The sequence below is a fragment of the Podarcis cretensis genome, assembly GCF_951804945.1.
Source record: "Podarcis cretensis genome assembly, chromosome: 13".
Classification (NCBI taxonomy): Eukaryota; Metazoa; Chordata; class Lepidosauria; order Squamata; family Lacertidae; genus Podarcis; species Podarcis cretensis.
The window spans coordinates 14,596,696-14,619,721 of NC_137182.1; the positions used below are offsets into that span (position 1 = coordinate 14,596,696).

At 46.6% G+C, this 23,026-nt stretch overlaps 1 protein-coding gene across 8 annotated transcripts in view; it reads right to left on the bottom strand.

The window, feature by feature from the left end:
- Positions 1–2,966: 2,966 nt before the first annotated feature.
- Positions 2,967–23,026, bottom strand: part of PCGF2 (polycomb group ring finger 2) — a 38,888-nt gene continuing 18,828 nt past the window's right edge. For 2 of the 8 annotated variants that reach the window (XM_079949773.1, XM_079949772.1), the window contains exons 2-10: positions 16,888–17,030; positions 16,358–16,454; positions 12,167–12,222; positions 11,695–11,745; positions 11,454–11,562; positions 9,309–9,357; positions 8,394–8,492; positions 5,931–6,011; positions 2,967–3,650 (exon numbers count right to left, since the gene is read on the bottom strand). In XM_079949773.1, the coding sequence (XP_079805899.1) occupies positions 3,291–3,650; positions 5,931–6,011; positions 8,394–8,492; positions 9,309–9,357; positions 11,454–11,562; positions 11,695–11,745; positions 12,167–12,222; positions 16,358–16,454; positions 16,888–16,999 (1,014 nt within the window). In that variant the 5' untranslated portion in view covers positions 17,000–17,030 and the 3' untranslated portion in view covers positions 2,967–3,290. The other 6 variants (XM_079949776.1, XM_079949770.1, XM_079949775.1 and 3 more) reach the window with 6 other exon arrangements.

Sequence of the window (23,026 nt, forward strand, 5' to 3'; positions counted from 1 at the left end):
ACAACAGGTCACTGCAGGTTGTTCACCACCCCTGCTCTTGACCATGGCCACCCAATGTCCCTGGGCGGTTCACATCCTGGGTGTGAAAATGCTCTGCTCATTCTTCCCCAGTATACTACCTCTGAATATGGAGGGCTCCACTTCTGTCTTCTAGGACTTCAAGCCCTGAGAACTGTAGGCCAGTAAATGGCCAATAGCGATCTCTAATGACACATCCACACAGTGGGGTGTTTTCAACTAAGTCTTGCTCAAAGAAAACCCAATGTAATCAAGTGACGTCCTGTCCATTATCTTCATTCAATGTGTCTGCTCTGAGCAGAGCTAGCGTCAGATACAACCTCATGCCGTTAAAGCGCATGACATCCCCTCAAAAAACATATGAATGATAGGTGTAAGGTAAAGGACGCCTGGACAGTTAAGTCCAGTCAAAGGCAACTATGGGGTTGTGGCACTCACCTCGCGTTCAGGCCAAGGGAGCCGGCGTTTGTCCACGGACAGCTTTTCGGGTCATGTGGCCAGCATGGCTACACTGCTTCCGGTGCAATGGGACACCGTGACGGAAACCAGAGCACACAGAAACATAGTTTAGCTTCCCGCTGCAGCCATACCTATTTATCTACTTGCACTGGCGTGCTTTTGAACTGCTAGGTTGGCAGGAGCTAGGACAGAGCAACAGGAGCTCGCCCCGTTGCAGGGATCCTAAACACCAACCTTCTGATCAGCAAGCCCAAGAGGCTCCGCAACGCCATAGTTGCCTTTGACTGGACTTAACCGTCCAGGGGTCCTTTACCTTGTTTTACCTGATAGGTGCTACAATTCCCAGCAAACTCAAGAAAACTGCAGTTTCCAGGATTCTTGGGGTGGGGTGAGGAGCTGTGTGCTTTAAACGTGTGTGAAATAGGTGGTGTGAATGTGTCCTAAGAAAACGTACTCTCCGTAACCCCGCCCCCCAAAAAATCCAAGGTCTGTTGGCGGGACGGCTGAAGTGGTTGGAAACAGAAGTGAAGATGAGATCTCCTGAGATACAGGCAGAGACGTCTGGCACAAAGGAACAGAATTGAGGGGTGGGAGTGGAAGGAGTCATGGTTCAAAATGTCTGGAGGACTGACCAGGAGGAAGCCAGCTTAAGCTCAAGGCACTATGTCCACCGTAACAGCGTCACTGGCAATGCCACACCTGTATGGGTTTTGGAGATGTGACGCCAGTAGTGGTTGGCCTCACCAGATGCAACATTAAAGGTAAAAAGGTAAAGGACCCCTGGACGGTTAAGTCCAGTCAAAGGCGACTATGGGGTTGCGGCGCTCATCTTGCTTTCAGGCTGAGGGAGCCGGCGTTTCTCCACAGACAGCTTTTCGGATCATGTGGCCAGCAGGACTGAACCGCTTCTGGCGCAACAGGACACTGTGACAGAAACCAGAGCGCACAGAAACGCTGCCTATCTTCCTGCTGCAGTGGTATCTATTTATTTACTTGCACTGGCGTGCTTTCGAACTGCTGGGTTGGCAGGAGCTGGAGCAGAGCAACGGGAGCTCACTCCATCGCAGGGATTCGAACCGCCAACCTTCCGATCGGCAAGCCCAAGCGGCTCAGTGGTTTAGACCAGTGTTTCCCAACCTTGGGCCTCCAGCTGTTTTTGAACTACAACTCCCATCATCCCTGACTAGCAAGACCAGTGGCAAGGGATGATGGGAATTGTAGTCCAAAAACAGCTGGAGGCCCAAGGTTGGGAAACACTGGTTTAGACCACAGAGCCACCCACGACAGTTGCCACCTGCAACATTGCACTGCTGTGGGCATAGAAACAGGCGGGAGAGGGGAATGTGCGGAACTCGCTGCTCTGAGGACATCCCAGTCCACATGTTGGGTTTGAAACGCGGACAGAAGAAGCGGCCCCAGCGACTAACAAAACAGCAAGACATCTTAGCAGGCCTTGCTTGTGATGTGTGGCCTTGCTTGTGAAGCTCAGGGTGCCACGCTAGCCTGGGTCCCTGTGTGTGAGACAATTTGCATTGCATTTCACGGAACCTGTCCCTCCACCAATGGCCCAAGGCCCACCTTCAGACCTGAACCTTGTGGGGCTAAGCTTCTAGTCCTCAGCCCTATCTCAGCTGCCCCTCTGTTCCTAGCTGCCATGTTTTGTCACATGGCTGCTTGCAAACCAGCAGTGGCTGCTGGCCTTTCGCATCATTAAAGGAAGGAGACCGGCGGCGTCAACCCTTCTGATGTGTGCAGTTGTCCGGACCTCTCCTTCAGGCTTTATAGCTGCATCTCGGCTCTGCAGGAGACCACGGGAGGTACAGATGAGGGAATATGAGGCTAAAGCTGTGTATACCCTACACCTCTAAAGCACGCTCAAAGCACATTATTTCCCTCCAGGAATTCTGGGCACTGTAGTTAGCCACTCAGAGTTAGCTCCCAGCAACCCTTAACAAATTACAGAATTCTTTGAGAGGGTGGGGGAATGTGCTTCGGATGTGCTTTCAAGCAGGTGAGAGGAATCTTTGGCCCTCCAGATGAACTCCTGTCGCCTCTGGCCATTGGCCATGCTTGCTGCAGCGGATGGGAGTTATGTTTCAGCGACACACGGAGAGCCAAATGTTCTGCACATCTTTAAAGGCATTGCGCTTGTGTAGCTGGGGGGGGGGCCTGAAAGGAAGCGTAAGTGGAGACAGCAAGGGTGCCGAAGGTGGAAGGCGTCCTGCCTTCCTCAACTTGGCGCCCTCTAAATAGTGTTGGACTACAACTCCCATTGTCCCTTTCCCTCAGCCCGTGCTGGTTAGGGCTCATGGGAGTTGAAGTCCAGAAACACTGGGAGGGAACCAGATTCCGTGACGGTGCGTAAGTCAAAGGACAAAGAAAGCATGAGAAAGCCACGTGTGCTTCTAAGACAGGAAGCCTGCTTGATTCAGAACTGTGCGTTTTTCTCTCTCGGGGACTGTGCATTAAATCTGACTACAAACAGAGGGCACAAATAAAAAAGAGTTTTTTAACAGGAAGGGGCTGCCGCTTTAACACAGATGACATCATGCAGTTACAGGAGCACTTTTTTTTTCTTTTTTAAAATAAAAAAGGGGGGAGGACACGTTGGAATTTTTTTTGTCTCTTTTTGCCTTTTTTTCTTCTTAAATTAAATCAGGTCGATTGATAGAAAATAAGTATGTATAATTTCCCCACCCACCACCCACCCCACCCCTCCACTGCCCTTATCTACACATAATATACTTATTTATAAAACGCGAGATCCAGCCAAGAAGGAGAAGGGAAGAAAAAGAAAAAGGTGTCCCGTCCCTTTAAGTCAAAGCCGACATGGTGGGGCCGCCATTTACCATTGCCTTGCGCCCCCTGCTGGCCAAGGGTTGCATCTGGTGGCAGTTCGAAGTGCCGTTGAGCATGGTCCCGGGCGCAGGGTTGGCGGGGATGCTCACCGTGGTGGTGTTGGAGCTGGGCGACCCGTGGGAAGGGGTGGCAGGGCTTGGCAATGAAGAGGAAGTAGTGGCCGGCAAGGTGGCCGGGCTGTTCGCCTTGTCGCTGACGGACTCGCACTCTGACGCGCCGCTGGTATTGGTGCATTCGGAGTTGGGGAGCTGGGAGGAGAGTTTTAGCCTCTTGCAGGCCGGCTGGACACGGTATTTCAGAGGGAGAGGGCCATTCTGCAGAGGGAGAGCATAGACGTAACATTTCATCTTCTTCACAGCTTGGCTGCAACCATTTTAAAAGGTAAAGGGACCCCTGACCATTAGGTCCAGTCGTGGCCGACTCTGGGGTTGTGGCGCTCATCTCGCTTTCTTGGCTGAGGGAGCCGGCGTACAGCTTCCAGGTCATGTGGCCAGCATGACTAAGCCGCTTCTGGCAAACCAGAGCAGCGCACAGAAACGCCGTTTACCTTCCCGCCGGAGCGGTACCTATTTATCTACTTGCACTTTGACGTGCTTTCGAACTGCTAGGTTGGCAGGAACAGGGACTGAGCAACGGGAGCTCACCCCGTCTCGAGGATTTGAACCACTGACCTTCTGATTGGCAAGTCCTAGGGTCTGTGGTTTAACCCACAGCGCCACCCACGTCCCACCTGCAACCATTTTACTCCCCTTTTAAACCCCCCTTTTTATATGCACCAAGACAGAAGGACACATTGATGATAAAATGGCTGTTAAAACTAACAGGGACTTAGCCGAGAGGGCAAAACTGGCATGTTTTACCAGAGAAAGGTCATTGTTAACATTTGTTAAAGATTGAAGTCTTATACAAACTCGCAACATATGAACAACTTGCATATAAATGCAGACTTGCCATGGACCAATTCAATGATATGTGGAATCTATTCTTGCAAATACTGTAATAGGTTAAGATTTGGTAAAGTACAATAACAACTTTAGAAAGCATAAGGTTTTGGGTTTTTTTCTCCGTCCCCCCATTATTTTCCCTTCTACACGGGTGCTATTTCTCTTTCTCTCTTTCTCTTTTTTATTTGCATCTCATCATGCTCAGCGCACATATAATTATGTACTTTTTGAACTTGTTCAATAAAGATGTCTAAAAAATAAAAATAAAAGATTGGAAACCTCTCATAGACTTTCTGCGTAAAAAAGAAAATGAAATAATAGCACCTGGATTTGAGGACTGAAGATAATGTTTGATTATAGAAAGTGGCTTTGTCAAGTGTTAGATTGGATTGGACGAAGTGATTATTGTTTTCATATAGCGGACAGATGAAGAATTGGACGTTATTTATTTTTTACTTCTCTATTTCCTCTCTCCTCCTTCCCCTCCCCCTCCCCCACGCCTTTTTGTGTTTTTATTGTATCTATATAAAAGTCTTGGTTGGTTAAAAAAAGGGAAAAGATACTAAGTTTTATTCTTTTCTCTATAAACCTTAATAACATTTTTTTAAAAAAGACTATTTCCCTTCCTCTGCTCTAACTTCTTCCTCCAGATATGAGGGCCAACATAACATTTCCAATTCTTAAAGGTAAAGGTAAAGGTAAAGGTAAAGGGACCCCTGACCATTAGGTCCAGTCGTGGCTGACTCTGGGGTTGTGGCGCTCATCTCGCTTTCTTGGCTGACGGAGCTGGTGTACAGCTTCCGGGTCATGTGGCCAGCATGACTAAGCCGCTTCTGGCGAACCAGAGCAGCGCACGAAACGCCATTTACCTTCCTGCCGGAGCGGTACCTATTTATCTACTTGCACTTTGATGTGCTTTCGAACTGCTAGGGTGGCAGGAGCTGGGACGGAGCAACGGGAGCTCACCCCGTCACGGGGATTCGAACCGCCGACCTTCTGATCGGCAAGTCCTAGGCTCAGTGGTTTAACCCACAGCGCCACCTGCATCCTAAATCCCGAATGCTAATTTGGCATTTGTTTTCATTGTTGTTTTCAGATGTAACAAACAAGACGTACCCTTCCATCCTACTTGGTGGGTTCTGAATGGAAGATACACTTGCTCCTCGTTCTCAAATGAGTTCTGTCTCAGACCTTGAGCCAACTTGGGTCACAACTCAAATTTCCTCTGCTTTTATTTGTCTCTTATGAATCTACGGAATGCTGCCTTACCATGAATGAAGCTGTTGGTCCATCTTGCTCAGTCTGTACCAGGGTTTCCCAAGCTGGACTACAATACGCATCATCCCTGACCACTGGTCCTGCTAGCTAAGGATGATGGGAGTTGTAGACCAAAAACAGCTGGAGACCCATGTTTGGGTAACACTGGTCTATACGAAGGTACAGCGGCTCTCGGGGGTTTCGGACAAGAGTCTTTCACTGGAGATGTTGCTATGTCAGTGCTGACAACACTGAACTAAATGAACCAACAGTCTGACTCAGGACAAGACAGCTTCTTATGGCCATCTGTCATTTATGATCTAGTTGAGATTCCTGCATTGCAGGAAGTTGGGCTAGATCACCCTTAGGGGTCGCTTCTCTCTACGCACTTACCCGTCGCCAAGGATAGATATAAGTTATGTCCATTAGGGTATAGTATTCCTTCAGAGGTTCATCTTCATAGAGAACTTCCACCTAACAGATTTAATAACACAAGTAAAGAAATTCTGAGTTACATGGCAGGCACAGATGAATAAGTACTGGGCACAGATTTAAGTCTCCTGAGCATCTTTCTCATTCATATATATATATATATATATATATATATATATATATAAAGGTAAAGGTAAAGGTACCCCTGCCCATACGGGCCAGTCTTGACAGACTCTGGGGTTGTGCGCCCATCTCACTCAAGAGGCCAGGGGCCAGCGCTGTCCGGAGACACTTCCGGGTCACGTGGCCAGCGTGACATCGCTGCTCTGGCGAGCCAGAGCCGCACACGGAAACGCCGTTTACCTTCCCGCTGGTAAGCGGTCCCTATTTATCTACTTGCACCCAGAGGTGCTTTCGAACTGCTAGGCTGGCAGGCGCTGGGACCGAGCAGCGGGAGCGCACCCCGCCGCAGGGATTCGAACCGCCGACCTTTTGATCGGCAAGTCCTAGGCGCTGAGGCTTTAACCCACAGCGCCACCTGCGTCCCATATATATATATATATATATATACACACACATACCGTATTTTTCGTCCCATGGGACGCTCCATCCCATAGGCTGCGGATGTGTTCCCGAAGCGCCGGGCGCTCTGCTTTCAGGGCGCCCAACGCTCCGGGAAGCAGGCTGCTATCCGCAGCCTAGACATCCCTGCGGGACCTCCCACAGGGCTGCCTAAGCTGTGGATGTCTTCCTGAAGCCTGGAGAGCGAGAGGGGTCGGTGCGCACCGACCCCTCTCGCTCTCCAAGCTTCAGCGAAAGCCTGCATTCGCCCCATAGGACACACCCAGATTTCCCCTTCATTTTTGGAGGGGAAAAATTGCGTCCTTCCTATAGGGCGAAAAATACGGTGTGTATATATATACACACACACACACACACACACACACACACACACACACACATATACACACACACACACACACTCTCTCTCACTCATATATATATATATATATATATATATATATATACACACACACACACACTTTTATTAGATTTTCTGTTTTGCAATTTAGAATACTCTTTTAAACAATCTTAAAATAGCAGTGACTTCTCTTCTCTATCCATGGTTCATTTTGCATATCATAAATCCTTGCGTATTTTACAAAAACTATACCAATCAGTATTCCATTATTACATCAATCAAAACTTATTTACACTGTTGAATTTATCTTAATGCTGCCATTCTTCTTTAAACATATGTTCTTCTTGTTCTCTTATTCTATGTATTAGGTCTGCAAGCTGCACATATTCAATCAGTTTAAGTTGCCATTCTTCTTTGCTTGGGACCTCGCTCGTTTTCCATTTGGGGGCTAACAAAACACGGGCCGCAGTAGTGGCATACATAAATAACCTTTTTTTGACACCTGGGAATTTCTGTCTGAATTATCCCCAACAAAAAGGACTCTGTTGTTTTTTTCTTCTTTTTTCCTTTTTTGAAAAGTACTTTCAAACATTTTTAAAATTTCATTATAGATTATTGTCAGGGAACTGCCATCAGGGCTGGAGGGAGAGAGCGGGCTCCGGAGGGGTCCCAGAGAGCGTCCCGGGATGGGGAGAGGCAGCCCATCTTCTGGGGAAGAGAATCAGCGTAGCACCAGTGGAGAAGGGGGGCAGATGGGGGAATCGGTGAGGTGGTCCCATGACTCCTTGCCAGGGACCAGCAGGGAGAGTAAGGGTCCTCCGCTGCCTACACCCTCCTTGCGCAGAAGGCTTCCGCGCAGGGAGAGTAGGAGGAGACTAGGCGTCAAAGAGCTTCTTTGCTGGAAGAAGTTCAAGAAACGCCCACTGACGGATTCTGCCAGCGACTGAGACAGCCACGGGTGAGTGGCTGTCCGGACAGAAAAGGTTCACTCAGGCAACCCAGCCAGGTGTTGACACCGGCTTACGCACGAGCAACCCCTAGAACCATTACAATTATATATTCTTTTATATACTCTTTTACCCTTTTACAGGTCCAAAGTCGCCTGAACATCTTCATCTTTGTTGCTGTTTTTTAAAGAAGTAATTTTCTAGCCCTTAAGCAGTAAAGAAAGTTTGAAAGCATATGTCCCTTCCCCTAACTAGAAGTAAACTAAATTACGCAGAGCAAGCAAACAGAGACATGTTTTCTCAATCTGCACAGTTCGTTTGGGTTTGGAATTTGGCAAACCTCTGTTGCTAAAAAAAACTATATAAGCCTTCAGAGCGAAGCCAGTTCTTCGTCAGGGAGAAAGCATGCACACTTAAAATGCTGTTTGCACATTTTGCTGTTTGCTTATTTTATAATGAGTGTGGAACTGGAGCTTCCTTGATGTGCAAATAGTTTTGAACATGCAGCATCAACCTTGGCCCAGGAAAGTGTGATAGCATTTGATAGCAACTCACTTTGTATTTGCTGGGAACATCCATCTTGTTGCGGAGGAACTTAGCCAGGTGCATGATCGTCATAGCGGCAGGGCAACGGAGGAATCTCATGCTGTTCTTCTAGGGAGGAATATGAGAGAGAAAGCAAGGGAGGGAGGGGAGGGAGAGAGAGAAAGTGAGAGAAAAGATTTTATTGGGAGAGGGCTAGGCAGCTGGAGCAGGCAGAGTCGTTGAAATATGTATTGAAGCAGCTGTAAATCTGCCAAAAGGCAAGGATACCAGGGAAGGGGGCAGGGGGAGGAGTCCGGGAAGGGTCAGAGGTCACAGGCAAAGGACACCCTTGCAATCTATATACCGTTGGAGGGGGGAGGGAAAGCACAACATCTGTGGGGGGAGGGAAACAGAATCTGAAACTTAAAAAGAGGAAAGGAGAAAGTTGGGAGTATATCCTAGCACAGCCACAGAAACAGGGAAAGGGACACAGCAAAGGTGAAAGCAGGAAGGAAAGAAAAATGGACTAAATAGAAAAGAAAAATTGAAAGTCAAATTGAGGGGAAAGGTTGGAGGTGGGAAGCAAGAGGAGGCAGTGTAGGGGGCTTTTGAGGTATTGAGCGCTAACTTGATTCATCATGATTTACGCCCAGAGGACATAAAAATCCCAATTAAGATTGGGGTGCCTTGCGATTGGTTCCTAAATATGAAATATTAATGGAAAGGGCCTCCCAGTTGGAAGACGACCACCTTGAGCCCCTGTACCTCTTACTTTAGAGATCACCACCTATGGCACAACTCTGGGATCCCAGCTCAGAGGACATGGCTTCCAGGCAGCCCCTGAACCTCTTATTTTATGAATTCAATAATTTGAGGGCATGCAGGGGACATGGGATTCTCCACATTTCTAAAGCATTATTCAAGGGCAGAAACTACATAGCTCACCTTGTCTTTCTCTGTGTTCCCATTCTCAACGGTCCCTTTGTTTTCTTCTCTGAGAGAGAGAGAGAAATAGGGGGAATTAATGAAACACACACACAAGAGGACGGACCAGTTTATCCAGGCCTCTGTGGGTCCAGAACTTTGGTTATTTCTGCACACTTCAGCCATATGTGGAAGATCACAATCAAAAGCAACGTCCCAGGAGCAGCCAGTAGAGTGGGGCAGAGCCATCTTCCTGTCAGCAGTGTTGCTGCAACTTACCTGGGCTCCAGATTGGCTTTGCTGTTGCCCCCACACAACCCCAACCTCACCCACTGCTTCTGCAGTGCCGTGGTCAGGTGAGCAGCTTGGCAGCGCAACTTGAGCACACCTGTGTGGCACCGCTCCAGATATGGTTGGATTAGGATTCTTTCCCAGCAACGACCACTTCCAACCTGCTTTGGAATTTGCACTGGTAGGATGTTCTTTTTAAAATGTTGTTTCACACTAAACTAGAACTCAGAAAGAGCAGGACTTCTTCGCTTTCTGCTAATATTTGAAGAGGGCAGGTTGTGGGGAGGGGAAATGGACACACTAGTACCAGCCATGTTTTTAAAAATCTTGGGAGTTCTCCAGAGATTTCTAGGGGTACATTTGACTTCTTTCTCCAGGAATATTTTACAATAACTTCTCAGAACGAAACAGAAAAGGACCTCTCCACACAACAAGATGGTTCCTTCTGTTTTATCTCTGTGTCTCTCTTCCTCCCTCTGTCCCCTTTCCTGCTCTGCTATCAGTCCTTACCCCCATTCAACCAACATTCTGTACCACTGAGCCTTTAGAAAGTGTTTGAGCTCCTTAGGTCTTCTGTACTGTTTATTCTCTGTTGCTGTTTTTCTTTTGTTTTCATAGAGCTCTTTTTATTATTATTATTCTGTGATAGGTATTGTTCTGTACAGTCGTACCTTGGAAGCCGAACACCTTGGCTCCCAAACAAATCAGCTGCCAAGCAATCGAAACCCAGAAGTGAGTTTTTAGGTTTTCAAACAATTTTCAGAAGCCAAGCATCTCCTGAAGCCAATTGGAAGCCGCACTTTGGTTTTCAAACAGTTCCGGGAGTCAAAGGGACTCGCAGAACGCATTCTGTTCAAAAACCAAGGTACCACTGTATTGTGATTTTAGCCTTCATTGTAAACTGTCCAAAGAACAATGCTGACTGAGCAATACAGAAGTGTAGGATGTAAGGGAATAAAATAATTAATTTGCAGCACATGTTCCCTAAGCCTAACCTCACCCAACAAGACCTTTAAGCCACAAGGGCGATTCCGACTCCTGGTGGGTGTGGGGCAAATCAGATGCACACCTCTATTGCGATGTGCGTTTGCACTTGATTTCCATTGCACAGCCTATTAAAATCATGTTTTCATCAGCAATATCGTTCAACAGTAGTATTGTGCAAACAGACTGCATCTACCCTGGGAGATTATAATACGCACATGCACACACATATGATTCCTAGGCTGTCTAACAAAGTTTCCTCCTCTTTGTCCTGGCCACATCCTTCTTATTGTATGATGTAACAAACAAACAAGCAAACAAACAAAAAGCAATATCGCATTATGAAAACTTTGATTGTTCCCTGCACAGGCCTAGACTTGTTTATTATTAAATCATATGTATCTGTCGCATTTTCAGTAAGAATGCTCATGGTGACATACACAATGCCAAAACATAATGTTACACCACAAATACAACTAATATACAGTCGTACCTTGGTTGTTGAACGCCTTGCAACTCAAACGTTTTGGCTCCTGAACGCCGCAAACCCAGAAGTGAGTGTTCCGGTTTGCTAACTTTTTTTGGAAGCCAAATGTCCGAATGTGGCTTCCGTGGCTTCCGATTGAGTGCAGGAAGCTCCTGCAGCCAATCAGAAGCCTTGGTTTTCGAATGTTTTCAGAAGTTGAACTGACTTCCAGAACAGAATTCATTCGACAACCAAGGTATGACTGTACGTAAGTATGTGAGTGTAATACATACATTCTTTCAAAACATTTACCAAGCATAAATATATAAAATTTGTTAAAATATATGTGTAGTAAAAAAAAACAACCCAGGGCAAATTAAGAAAATTAAGTGAAACTATTCCTCTCATATTTTTTTCTGTATTACCTGATTCCTTCATAGAACTCTATGGATAAGCTGACAATTTCATCGTCTGTCAGGTTCCCTTTCTCCTGTTCCGAAACTTCTCCCCGGTCTTCATTGGATCCATTCGGAACTAGACAAGCAAACAATTGAGAGGAAAGGAGGAGACAGAGAAAAAATAAAGATCACACCTTTTTGTGGGTTGTTTTTTTTTTAATGCATCACTGTTGACATGTAGGAGGGAAATTCATGAGAGACGCCATACCATCTGCCAGAGGGTATGCTGCGTAGAAATCACGTCGCCTCTTCATTTCATCTGCAGGCAAAAGCAAACAGTTAATTCATTTATTAGCATTTTTATCTTTCACTTATTCTGCAGGTGGGGCTACACATCACAGTGAATAAATAAATGCATTCATGTTTAGCAACACGCTACCATATAATTATTCATACATTTTAAATCACTGACTGAACGGAAAACAAATAAAAGAACTAGGATTAAATTTGCATTAGGACCAAAAGCACAACAGCCATAGTTTCGAAGACTATTTGTATTAGTTAATGAGGTAATACTATAGTTGAATATTTGGCCCTACTCTGCTCAGTTATTTATATACTGTTCATCAGCCCTATATAATAATCAGATGGCTTCTTTTTCTAACTGCATCAAAGTCAACAGAAGCAACTTCTTAAAAACAAAACAGAAAAACAGCCACAAAATCTGAACATGTTCACACCTTTGAAAAGTCCTGGTACCAGCTTGTAGACTATATCCTGTAGGGTTTTATCTGATCTGAAACATGAGGAGAGAAAGATGGGTTAGCAAAGGTCAATTGCAAGGGGGAAAGTGGGGGGAAAATATTAAAATCCCAATTCAAATTCATTTTTGCTATTGATAATAACAGAAACATAGAGCAAGCCTCTCTTGCCCCAGCCCCACTATACGGACTTATTAAAACGAATAGCTACTTTAGTGCAATCCCCTCTGCAAACTGAACAGGAGGCATTGCAGCAAAGGCAGGAAGAAGAGGCTTAACATTTCAAAACAAAGCGCTCACTATCTCTGTTGCTTAATCGGACTTAGGGTGTTCCAACGCTTGCTACAAAATCTTTTTTTTTTTTTTTTAAGTGCCAAGAGAACAGAAGTGTGCCTAACTTTAGAAGATAAGCCTTTAGCCCCAACACCTCTCATGCAGCCAATTTAGGACCAAATTCAGAACTGAATATTTCAGCAGATCAGTTCAGTTGGTTAAGAGAGTGGCTATCAACAAAAGCTATTTTAAGCTACAGGTTTCCCAGTCCTGACCTACACTTTAGCCAAAGTTTCTTCTTCATGGTAATGGAACTTACAGCCCAGCCCACACCCCGTACCAGCCAGTCAGGAAGATTCATAGTTCACTCTTCCCTGCCGTGAGAAAACAATTATGCAAAATAAGCACATAATGAAAACTTGTTATAAGTCACATAATGGGCAGGGGTGCCGGAGTTCAGGTGTTCTTGGCACCAAGTTTTGATTTCATTTTATGCACAGTTCCAGTGTTGCAATACTATTAACTGCTGCTTTGATCTATTGATGAAACATATAAATGTGTCAAAACCCCTCTGAATTTGGATTTACTGGGGGTAAGGGAGGCAACACACAATTATTTCTGTGTTGAACAGCATGCAGAGTTTGATTTAAAAGGCTCTGTTTAAGAGAGTGTGTGTGTGTGTGTGTGTGTGTGTGTACACACACCAGGCAGTGTTTGTTTTAATTTACAGTGGCACAATCTTCACAGTGTTGTGCTGTCCTGAGGACCGCCCCCCCTCCATCAATCCAATTTGGTAATGTTATTTATTACACATGCATATTGACTTTGTTTTGTGATTTATGGCAAGCTAATGAAAACAAGCTTTGTCCAAGGGCTGCGTGACTGGCAGCTAGGTTACAAGGAAAGCCATTATATTTGCTTGAGTCAATAAGACACTTAAGACATCCAGGACACCCTATTATTCCTGAGCTGCTACAAAGTGTGACGAGTCATGTCTCCGCAACAGAGCCCTGAAGCCACCTGTTGCAACCAAGGGGCCTGGTAAAATAAAATATAAAAAGCCTCCCCCCCCCCCATGCAAACATTCTAAGAAATCATTGGTGGGAAGGGAAGAGCAACCCTGAACCACTGAGCCAATGCACTTTGCCATACTGCTGCCTATACAGCTCCCGCAAACCCACCCCATTCTTCCAATTAATAATAATAATAATAATAATAATAATAATAATAATAATGTATTATTATTATTTATAACCTGCCCATCTGGCTGGGTTCCCCAGCAAAATATTAAAATACAATAATTCATGAAATATTAAAAGCTTCCCTAAACAGGGCTGCCTTCAGGCGTCTTCTAAAAGTCATATAGTTGTTTATTTCCTTGACATCTGATGGGAGGGCGTTCCACAAGGTGGGTGCCACTACCAAGAAGGCCCTCTGCCTGGTTCCCTGTAACCTCACTTCTCGCAGTGAGGGAACCGCCAGAAGGCCCTCGGAGCTGGGCCTCAGTGTCTGGTCTGAACGATGGGGGTGGAGACGCTCCTTCAGGTATACTGGGCTAAGACCGTTCTGCCCCTAGCAGAACATCAAAGCAACCCACTTGCATATAGCAGTGAAACATACCTGCTTCACAGATCAGTGCCTTATCAGTTTCCTTGTGAAATAAAGTAAAATACTGTCGTGTACTCCAGGACTGAGGCATACGGACGCCTTTTAAACATCCTAAAAATCATAAAACTGGAGATTGGAGACATTCAGGGAAGCTGGAGAGGAAATCACAACTAATATACCCAGTACACCTGCTCTCAGTGGCACATTTGAAATCAATCAGAGACTGCGGTCTCGCCATGGGGTCGCTAAACCCCAGTGACATTTTGCTGCACTTTTAACCTGGCGCGTTTTCTCCCCTCTCGCATGCCTCTTTGCACTGGCAGCTCGCATCTGCCGGGTGGATGGGTGGGCGCATACATGCGTCTGGGAGCGCGGATGTTCGTGGGCCTAAGAGGAGAGGCTGGTGGGAGCTCGGCTTGTAAATATTTTGCGGAATGCCTGAAGTGTTACTAGAGAAATTAATTTGCGCAGCGCAGAAGCTAAAAATACAACCGGAGAGATGCATCTGTGAGAAGGCGCCTTCTTGGTTTCTATGCCAACCATCTGTAGAGTTCAGTAAGGTACGTCTGGCTTCCCCCAAAATCCAGACTAACAAGGAAGCAGCCGGATAACCACTTCAAAGCCAAGCATTGCTGGGCGGGCTTACTTTTGGAAAAGAAACGTTTCATCAAAAAAAAAAATGCAAAGCCACAAAGACAGGAGAGTTGGCGATGGGAGTGGGTCTCAGTGCTCTGCTTAGCCCATTGACTCTCTTTCCAACTTGCTAAAGCTGAATAGATTGTGCAAAATCCATGAATGTGTGCAAATATTCTGCATTTTAATCTTGCATTAGAGGCAGGCTCTCCGCGACGCACAGCGGGTTTAAATTGATGCAGAATTGGGAAAAGCGTGACACGTGCATGCCTCGGGCAGGAGGTTAATGCAAGAGCTCCAAGACAAATGGATCGATACATCATAAACCACAATCATACTCGGATTTAATAGTTCTTAGAGCTTCTTCAATAGCTTGCTCATCTGTGGTCCAAAGACTGTGGTCCAAAGACATTATCAGAGCCCATTAATTAGCAGTGCAGCTTTGCCATACAGAAATGCAGCCATTCGTCGCCCGATAGAGAAACACAGCCACGTTAGGCTGTGCGTGTATTGGATCAGTGCCTGAAAGCAGTGACAGGCTGGGTGGGGGCCAAAAAACTGAGGCTGAATCCTAATAAGACAGGGTGTGCTGTGGGTTCGCTGGGGAGGAACTGGATCTTGCCAGCAGGCAAGATCTCCCTCACATCCTGCATGCCAATTTTAAAAAAAAAAATAATAATTTTTATTTGATTTTACAAATGTAGAATTGTAACAATCCAAACTGCAGAACCATATCTAGAGATTTCTCCGAATCTCTGGACTTCCCATCTTCCCCTCCACGGGTCCTATTGTACACCTTCTCAACTGCATATTATTTCATAATCCATATTTTATATCTCTCCATATTGTCCATAGTATTGCTACATTACAAGTGTTATTAGAATCCAGCTAATGTTTTCATCTGCTTACAGTGGTCTCCTAGATAAGTTATAATTTTTTCCCATTTCTTATTAAAGTTTTGATCTAATTGGTTCCTGAGCTTTCCGGTCAGTTTTGCCATTTCAGCACAGTCCAACAGCTTCCTGCATGCCAAATTTGATAGGTAGGTTGGGCTGCCCACCTGTCAATCACATGTCCCAATAACAGCAGGTGACCTGCTTTTGTCCTCACCTGCAGTTCAAGCCAACCATCAGGTTTTGCCTAGCTCTGTGCAAGTCTTTTGGGTCTAAGTGACAACCTCTCCACAGTTACAGACATTACAGGGCAAGCTCTAGCCCAGGGGTAGGCAACCTACGGCCCGGGGGCCAATCGCCTTCTCAATCCAGCCTGTGGACGGTCCGGGAATCAGCATATTTTTACATGAGCAGAATGTGCCCTTTTATTTAAAATGCATCTCTGGGTTATTTGTGGGGCATAGGAATTCGTTCATTTTTTTATTTTGATTTTACAAAATATAGTCCAGACCACCACGTGGTCTGAGGGATGGTGGACCGGTCCATGGCTGAAAAAGGTTGCTGACCCCTGCTCTAGCCGCTACATGCTGCTTCCATCTATATGAACCCATCCTTGGCTGCAGGGGTGCCAGCTAGGGCGAGCCGAGGGACCTTGCCCCCCCCCCCCCGCTCCGAAACTTTCAAGGTGACATGAGCACGTCGCTCAGCTGCTTGCCTGACACAGATAACCGCCCCAGCTGACATATAAATGAATATGACATACCTGATGCTGAGGAGTGGCCTTGTTTTATGCACTTGGACATCGCACATCGGGCAGTATTTGTTCGTTTCCAGGTAACGGACGATGCAGGTTTTGCAGACTAAAGGAAAGAAGACAACAGGGGTGGGGGGACAAAGTCACCACAGGGGAAGATTTACGACACTGTGGACAACAGCCATGGTCGGCCCTACCGTGAGGCAAAGCCTCATAAGACTGACAGAACTGAATTTAGGAAGTCACATGGAGTGCCAAAATTCCAGCGCTTGATAGTCTCAGATAATGCCTGTGTCTTGCCACTGCCTGGACTTTTTTTGGGGGGGGGGAAGGCCCTGGTGGCAGAGGCGGCCAAGGGGGGAAGCATGGGATGCCACCCAGTCGATAGTGAGGAAAATGCCCTTTTCTTATGCTCAAAGGGGGGTGATTATTGCTCTGCATCTTTCGACAGCTGGCCCCAGCTCTGAAAAGAGAGCCCAGGGATGAGGCATGTATTCCATTAATCCTCAGGAGTTTCCAGATATGGTTTTTAAACTTACAAGAGTGTAAGCATTCCACAATGGTTGTGGCATCGATGAAGTAGCCCCCGCACAAAGCGCACATCAAGTGAGGGTTCAGCTCTGTGATTTTTATCCTGGTGGTCCTGTGCATTTTGGATCCTGAGAAGCTCAGCAGATCCTCTCTGGAAGAAGAAGAAGGGGGAAAAAGACCTGGGGTAAATAAGACAGCCTCAGTCATGCCGAAAATTTGTGGCAATGGCCAAATATTTCAAACAGGGGTATCAGAGCAGGCTGCAAGAAACTGTGTGCTTTGAAGTTCTCCTAGGGGCAGTGATGGGTATCATCTGTGCTTTTCTTAATGCACATATATATAATGAATTTTGTACCCTATACAGGTTGTTCAGGTTGCATCATTTATTAAGCTGTCTCTGAAGAACAATAAAGAATTCTGCACATAAAAGACAGAGTCACTGAAACCCTGACCACAGAAAAAGCTTGCTCAGTTCCTCACTCTCTGGTTTTTGGAGACCTCACCGGATATTGCTCATACACTTTCAGAGCAATACCACACCCTGAAGTGAAAAGAGGGTGTTTTTTTCAATCCTGACTTGGGATGCTATCTTCTGTACATCTGTATGCATAGTGCTGTCACAGTCTGTACATGGATCTCAGTATACTTGCCTATCAAATGCAGACTGCAAGCCATCTGGGGAACGAACAAGCTCTTTCCATATTGTATCCTGAGTAGTGCCATCAGATACAATAGGGACGGGATATAGTAGTCCTTGCAATCCCCAGAGCTGGGGGGCATGCAAACCACATTACTCACTGAGGTTTTTCAATTCCCAGAGGACCAATACAAAAAAAGGTGTCATAGAAAATTATTTTTAAAACCCTACCTTTTCTTCCAAAAAAGGAAGCCCAAGGAATCTAAATAAATCCATAAAATAAAAAATGCAATGCACAGAGTATATAATCTGGCAGAATTTTGACTTTTGGGACATTATTCTGTAGCAGACTGCAAACATACACCAATTGCAAGTCCCACACGTGTTCAGGCTAAGTAATATTTCCTCCTAGGAAAGTAGCTTGCCAGATCCACTGGCATGGGGAAGGGGTAGTGTCAGGGAACTGACATCAGAGCGAGAAGCGGAGGCAGGGCTCCAGAGCGATGCCGGAGAGGGAACCAGCAATGGGGAAGGAATTCAGCGTGACACCAATAGAGAGGATAGGGAGATAGAGGAATCGGTGTCAGGGCTCCAAGACCCTTCAACTGAAACTAGCGGAGAGAGCACTGGCACGCCCCTGCCTTCCCCTTACTTGCGCAGACGCGTTCCGCGCAGGGAACATAGGAGGAGACTTGGGGTCAAACAGCTTTTATGCTGGAAGAGATTCAAGAAACGCCCACTGACGGACTCTGCAAGTGACTAACAGGTCACGGAGGGCGAGCTCTAACCCTAAACATGATTGAGCAAGCAATCGAACTAATCTGAAGGCAATTTACGCACAAGTAACCCCCTCACAACCATCACAGGTAGTCTAGGTGACAATAAGTTAAATTAACTTTTGTAAGTAATTGCGAGACTAGGGGAGCCTCTCTTCCTGACTCCAAGGCATCACTGAGGTGCCAGATAAAGAGTATCATAAAATACTTATTCGAAAGCTGACCTAGCACAATTTTGAAAACAAGGAGATGCTTTTTCTAGAGCGTTGATCACTAGCTAAACTGAATAGGGATGAAAAATCCATCCTTGATGGATTTTTGGTGCTCCATTAACATTAACCCAAGGGCACTAGCTCACTGCTGATATGCAACCAGGTCTTGTGCCACACCTTTTCAAAGACCACCTCTGCATCCGTAAGGGCGAAAAAGCACACCCCACCCCCCAGAAGACCCTGCAACATTGCCAGATGCTGTGGCTGCAACTTCAGATTGTGTGCCGCGTTTCTTTCCCATATCCACATATGGTAACAGTAAAGGAACCCTGAACGGTTAAGTCCAGTCAAAGGTAACTATGGGGTTGTGGCGCTCATCTTGCTTTCAGGCCGAGGGAGCTGGCATTTGTCCACAGACAGCTTTCCGGATCAAGTGGCCAGCATGACTAAACCACTTCTGGTGCAACAGAACACTGTGACAGAAACCAGAGCGCAAGGAAACACCGTTTACCTTCCCACCTCAGTGGTGCCTGTTTATCTACTTGCACTGGCGTGCTTTCGAACTGCTAGGTTGACAGGAGCTGGGACAGAGCAATGGGAGCTCACCCCGTCGCGGGGATTCGAACCGCCGACCTTCCAATTGGCAAGCCCAAGAGGCTCAGTGGTTTAGACCATAATGCCACACACATCCCATTCCCACATAGCGAACAGAGGATGGCTTAACATTGGGCCATTTGGTAAATTTGGCTGTCGGGCACAGTAACAATCACATAGCCTTCCATTGTTCCCCGGATTCAGACCAATACATTCTCCTTTGGCGATCACTCGTAGCCGAGTAAGATTGTCTTCCATATACATGGTTTATATCCTGCCCCAAGTCTGCCATTTTGTTTGTTCTTCTGCCGTACTTCTCTTCATATTCTTCCTATCTTTTTAAAAAATGTATTTGAAAAGGAGAGTTGGTCCCCCCCCCCATAGTGACTAAAACAAAACCCTATGGCAAGCCTGAAAGTAATTATACAGAACCCTAGAGCCAGCCCTCTCATTAGTCAGAGTAAGGCAACTGCCTCGGGCATCAAGTCCTGGGGGGCGGCAGCAGCACTGCGGCTGTTCTTCTCAGTCCCTACCCTAAGCTGTTCCCCTCTGCTGGAGGACAGGGCTGTTTGTGCCCCCAGGCTATATTGCCCATCCTAAACAAGCCTCCTACCCAGTGGCGTAGCGTGGGGGGTGCAGGGGGGGCCGGCCGCACCGGGCGCAACATCTGGGGGTTAGGGTTAGGGGGCGCAAATCCACGCGTTAGGGGGCGCAAATTACTTGCCTTGCCCCGGGTGCTGACAACCCACGCTACGCCACTGCTCCTACCCCCTCATCCGTGTTGAGGAAATATTCAACTGGCTTCTCTATGTGAAATGGGGAGGGGAGGGCATCATGTTGTCCTTTGCCTCAGGCAGCCAACTGTTTTGGGCCATCCCTGGGCCCAGTCAACACGACATAACGAAATAATTGTACAGAAACAAATAAGGCTTGAAGATCCCCTGAACACAGTCTGCTGGGGGGGGGCAGAGAGGAGGGGCCCCATAAGGCTTATGTAGCCTTACCAGATTAACATTTATGCCTCTGGGTAGGGTCTGCCTCCCCTTCTGCCATAACCTTTCTATGGCATCTTGCCATGGCAGGTACCTTATAACAACTTCATGTGTGATCTCCCCCCCCCCCCGCTCGTATTGGCAGTGGCATAGCGTGGGGGGTGCAGGGGGGCCGGCCGCACCGGGCGCAACATCTGGGGGTTAGGGTTAGGGGGCACAAATCCATGGGTTAGGGGGCGCAAATCCACGGGTTAGGGGGCGCAAATTACTTGCCTTGCCCCGGGTGCTGACAACCCACGCTACGCCACTGCGTATTGGGGACCCCTTCATGCACCACAAATAGGCACTGTTTCTGCAAAACAACAACAACACCACATCAAGGGGCAGCCACAGCTTCTGTGGATCAAGGCCTCCAGTTTAAAATGGGGAAGGGGGAAATAACAGGGGTATCGAAACATTTTCGAAAGCACAGCATCTTCTTTCTTTGCAGCTCCTTGGATCAAGGCCTCGGGTTTAAAATGGGGAAGGGGGAAACAACGGGGGTGGGGAAACATTTTCAAAAGCATCCTTCGTCTCGATATTAAGATGCAAAGAAGAAAATAAGTTGTTTCTCCTTTGTGGCTGATGAAGAAATTTAGCGGCATGTCGGGTGTTTTCAAGGATGGGGAAAAGGGAAATAGGCCTTTTCTCCCCCCCCCCACATTCTCTGTTTCTTCTAGGAAATGCAGCCTTGTTTTATACAATGAAATGTAGGAAGGGTTTAAAGGAAGGGGGGGAATCCTGTGATTATAGTTCTCCCTCTTTTCCTCTCTACTATATACGGCTGAATATATACAATAGGAGACATTAGAAGCCACAACCCCTCCTGGCTCACAGAGGCAGCTTTTCTGTTTCCATAGTAACGCCTATACTTGGCAAGAAGCCAGATTATTATTGCAACTACCCAAGGTGGAGGTGGGAGAAAAAGAGGGGAAGGAAGGAGGAGGAAGATGGGGAAAGCAGGGAATAAAAAAAAGAATAAGAAAGAAATGCCATACTGGTGTGGCGTTTGCAAATTGGTTTGAGACCCACATCGTTTCTGGGCCTAGGCGATCCCTACCACCACCCAAAGCAAAGGATAAAATGCCCCCTCAGATGCATGTTATGGAAATCATCCAGATAACTAGTTTAATTTTACATCAGCAATGGTGGCAGAACATAACTGCAAAAATGAGGCCCTATTTCATTTCAAGGCTTTTGGGCTTCCAGATGTTTGCTGGTCTCTAAAAACTGTCAGGCCCAGGCATAATCCAGAAATATCTGGAGGGTCACAGATTCCTCAGAGCCCAGCTCTTTGCAAAAGGGGCGCACCATTCTCGTATTGCTTTAAAAAATCTTTACAGGTCTGCTGATGAAAAGCAAAAACTGCTCAGGACAGAAGTCAACCTTTTCTCCCTATACGGGAGAGAAGCATAAGAGAAAGGAAAGCTGAATAAGGGATAAGCAGCCCTAACAGATGGGGGAGCAATTATTTTGCTTGCTCTGTCTGTTTCAACAGCAAAAGGTCTGGATATGAAATTCGATGGAGGCGACCGTCTCAGGTTTCATCAAGGAAACCAGCTTGTTAAAAAAAAGCTTTCTCTCCACATCACTCCTGCTAGGCCAAGTTCTGGGATTCTTTAAACTGCCAACAAACAAGCCAGCATTGCCACAAACATAGGCGCACATGCTAATTTAGGGGAGAGAGGTGAGGAAAGGATGTTTTGAGTCTCTCATACATGCATTTTGCTTTGATTCATTCTGATATCGCTTCCATTTTTATTTACTCATCGCCCCCAACCTCATCTGCCCCCTGCAATTTTCTAGGGGCACATAGAGGACACCACTGGGAGAAACTCTTTATGTCCCTTTTGCTTGCAATTCACTTGCTATTGTCATTCACTTAGCTATTAAATTGCCCCTTGTAGCTTCCAGAGGGTGGAGAAACTTAGTATTTGCCACATTTTCACTTTGTGTGGAGAACCTAAGAAAAAGTGCAAGAGAATTTGCCGTCCTTTCCCCCTAAATCGCCTAAATCTTGGCAATATCATCACTGGTTCCATGGTAGTCCCTTCCGCTTCTTAAAGAAGATCCTCAAAGGGTCTTTTCCACCTGGATCTCTTGCCCTTCCACCTTTTTGGGGTTTTTTCCCACTTTACATTTAAAAAAAAAATAAAAAACTTTTCTCACAAGACAGCTTTCCTTCCGAAACCTGGTCTAAATTTGTTTCCGTACACATAAATTAGTATATGTACATTTAATGTACATTTGTGCCATGGACCCAAAGTCAGCCCGAGACATAACAAGATGGCACCACACATTCCATGCATGGCATCTGCCCAGGGTGTTGCCTGTTAGGGCTGGTCCTGCATGGGCCTGTGCTCAAAGTACGCCACAAAATGGAGGAAGACATCGTGCTTGGGGGGGGGGGTCACATTCTAAATTATTATTATTATTTATTGTTTAAGGTAAAGGTAAAGGTACCCCTGCCCGTACGGGCCAGTCTTGACAGACTCTGGGGTTGTGCGCCCATCTCACTTAAGAGGCCAGGGGCCAGCGCTGTCCGGAGACACTTCCGGGTCACGTGGCCAGCGTGACATCGCTGCTCTGGCGAGCCAGAGCCGCACACGGAAACGCCGTTTACCTTCCCGCTGGTAAGCGGTCCCTATTTATCTACTTGCACCCAGGGGTGCTTTCAAACTGCTAGGTTGGCAGGCGCTGGGACCGAGCAGCGGGAGCGCACCCCGCCGCAGGGATTCGAACCGCCGACCTTTCGATCGGCAAGTCCTAGGCGCTGAGGCTTTAACCCACAGCGCCACCTGTTTATACCCCGCCTATCTGGCTGGGTTTCCCCAGGCACTCTGGGCAGCTTCCAGCAAAAAATTCAAAGTACATTAAAACATTAAAAGTACAATAAG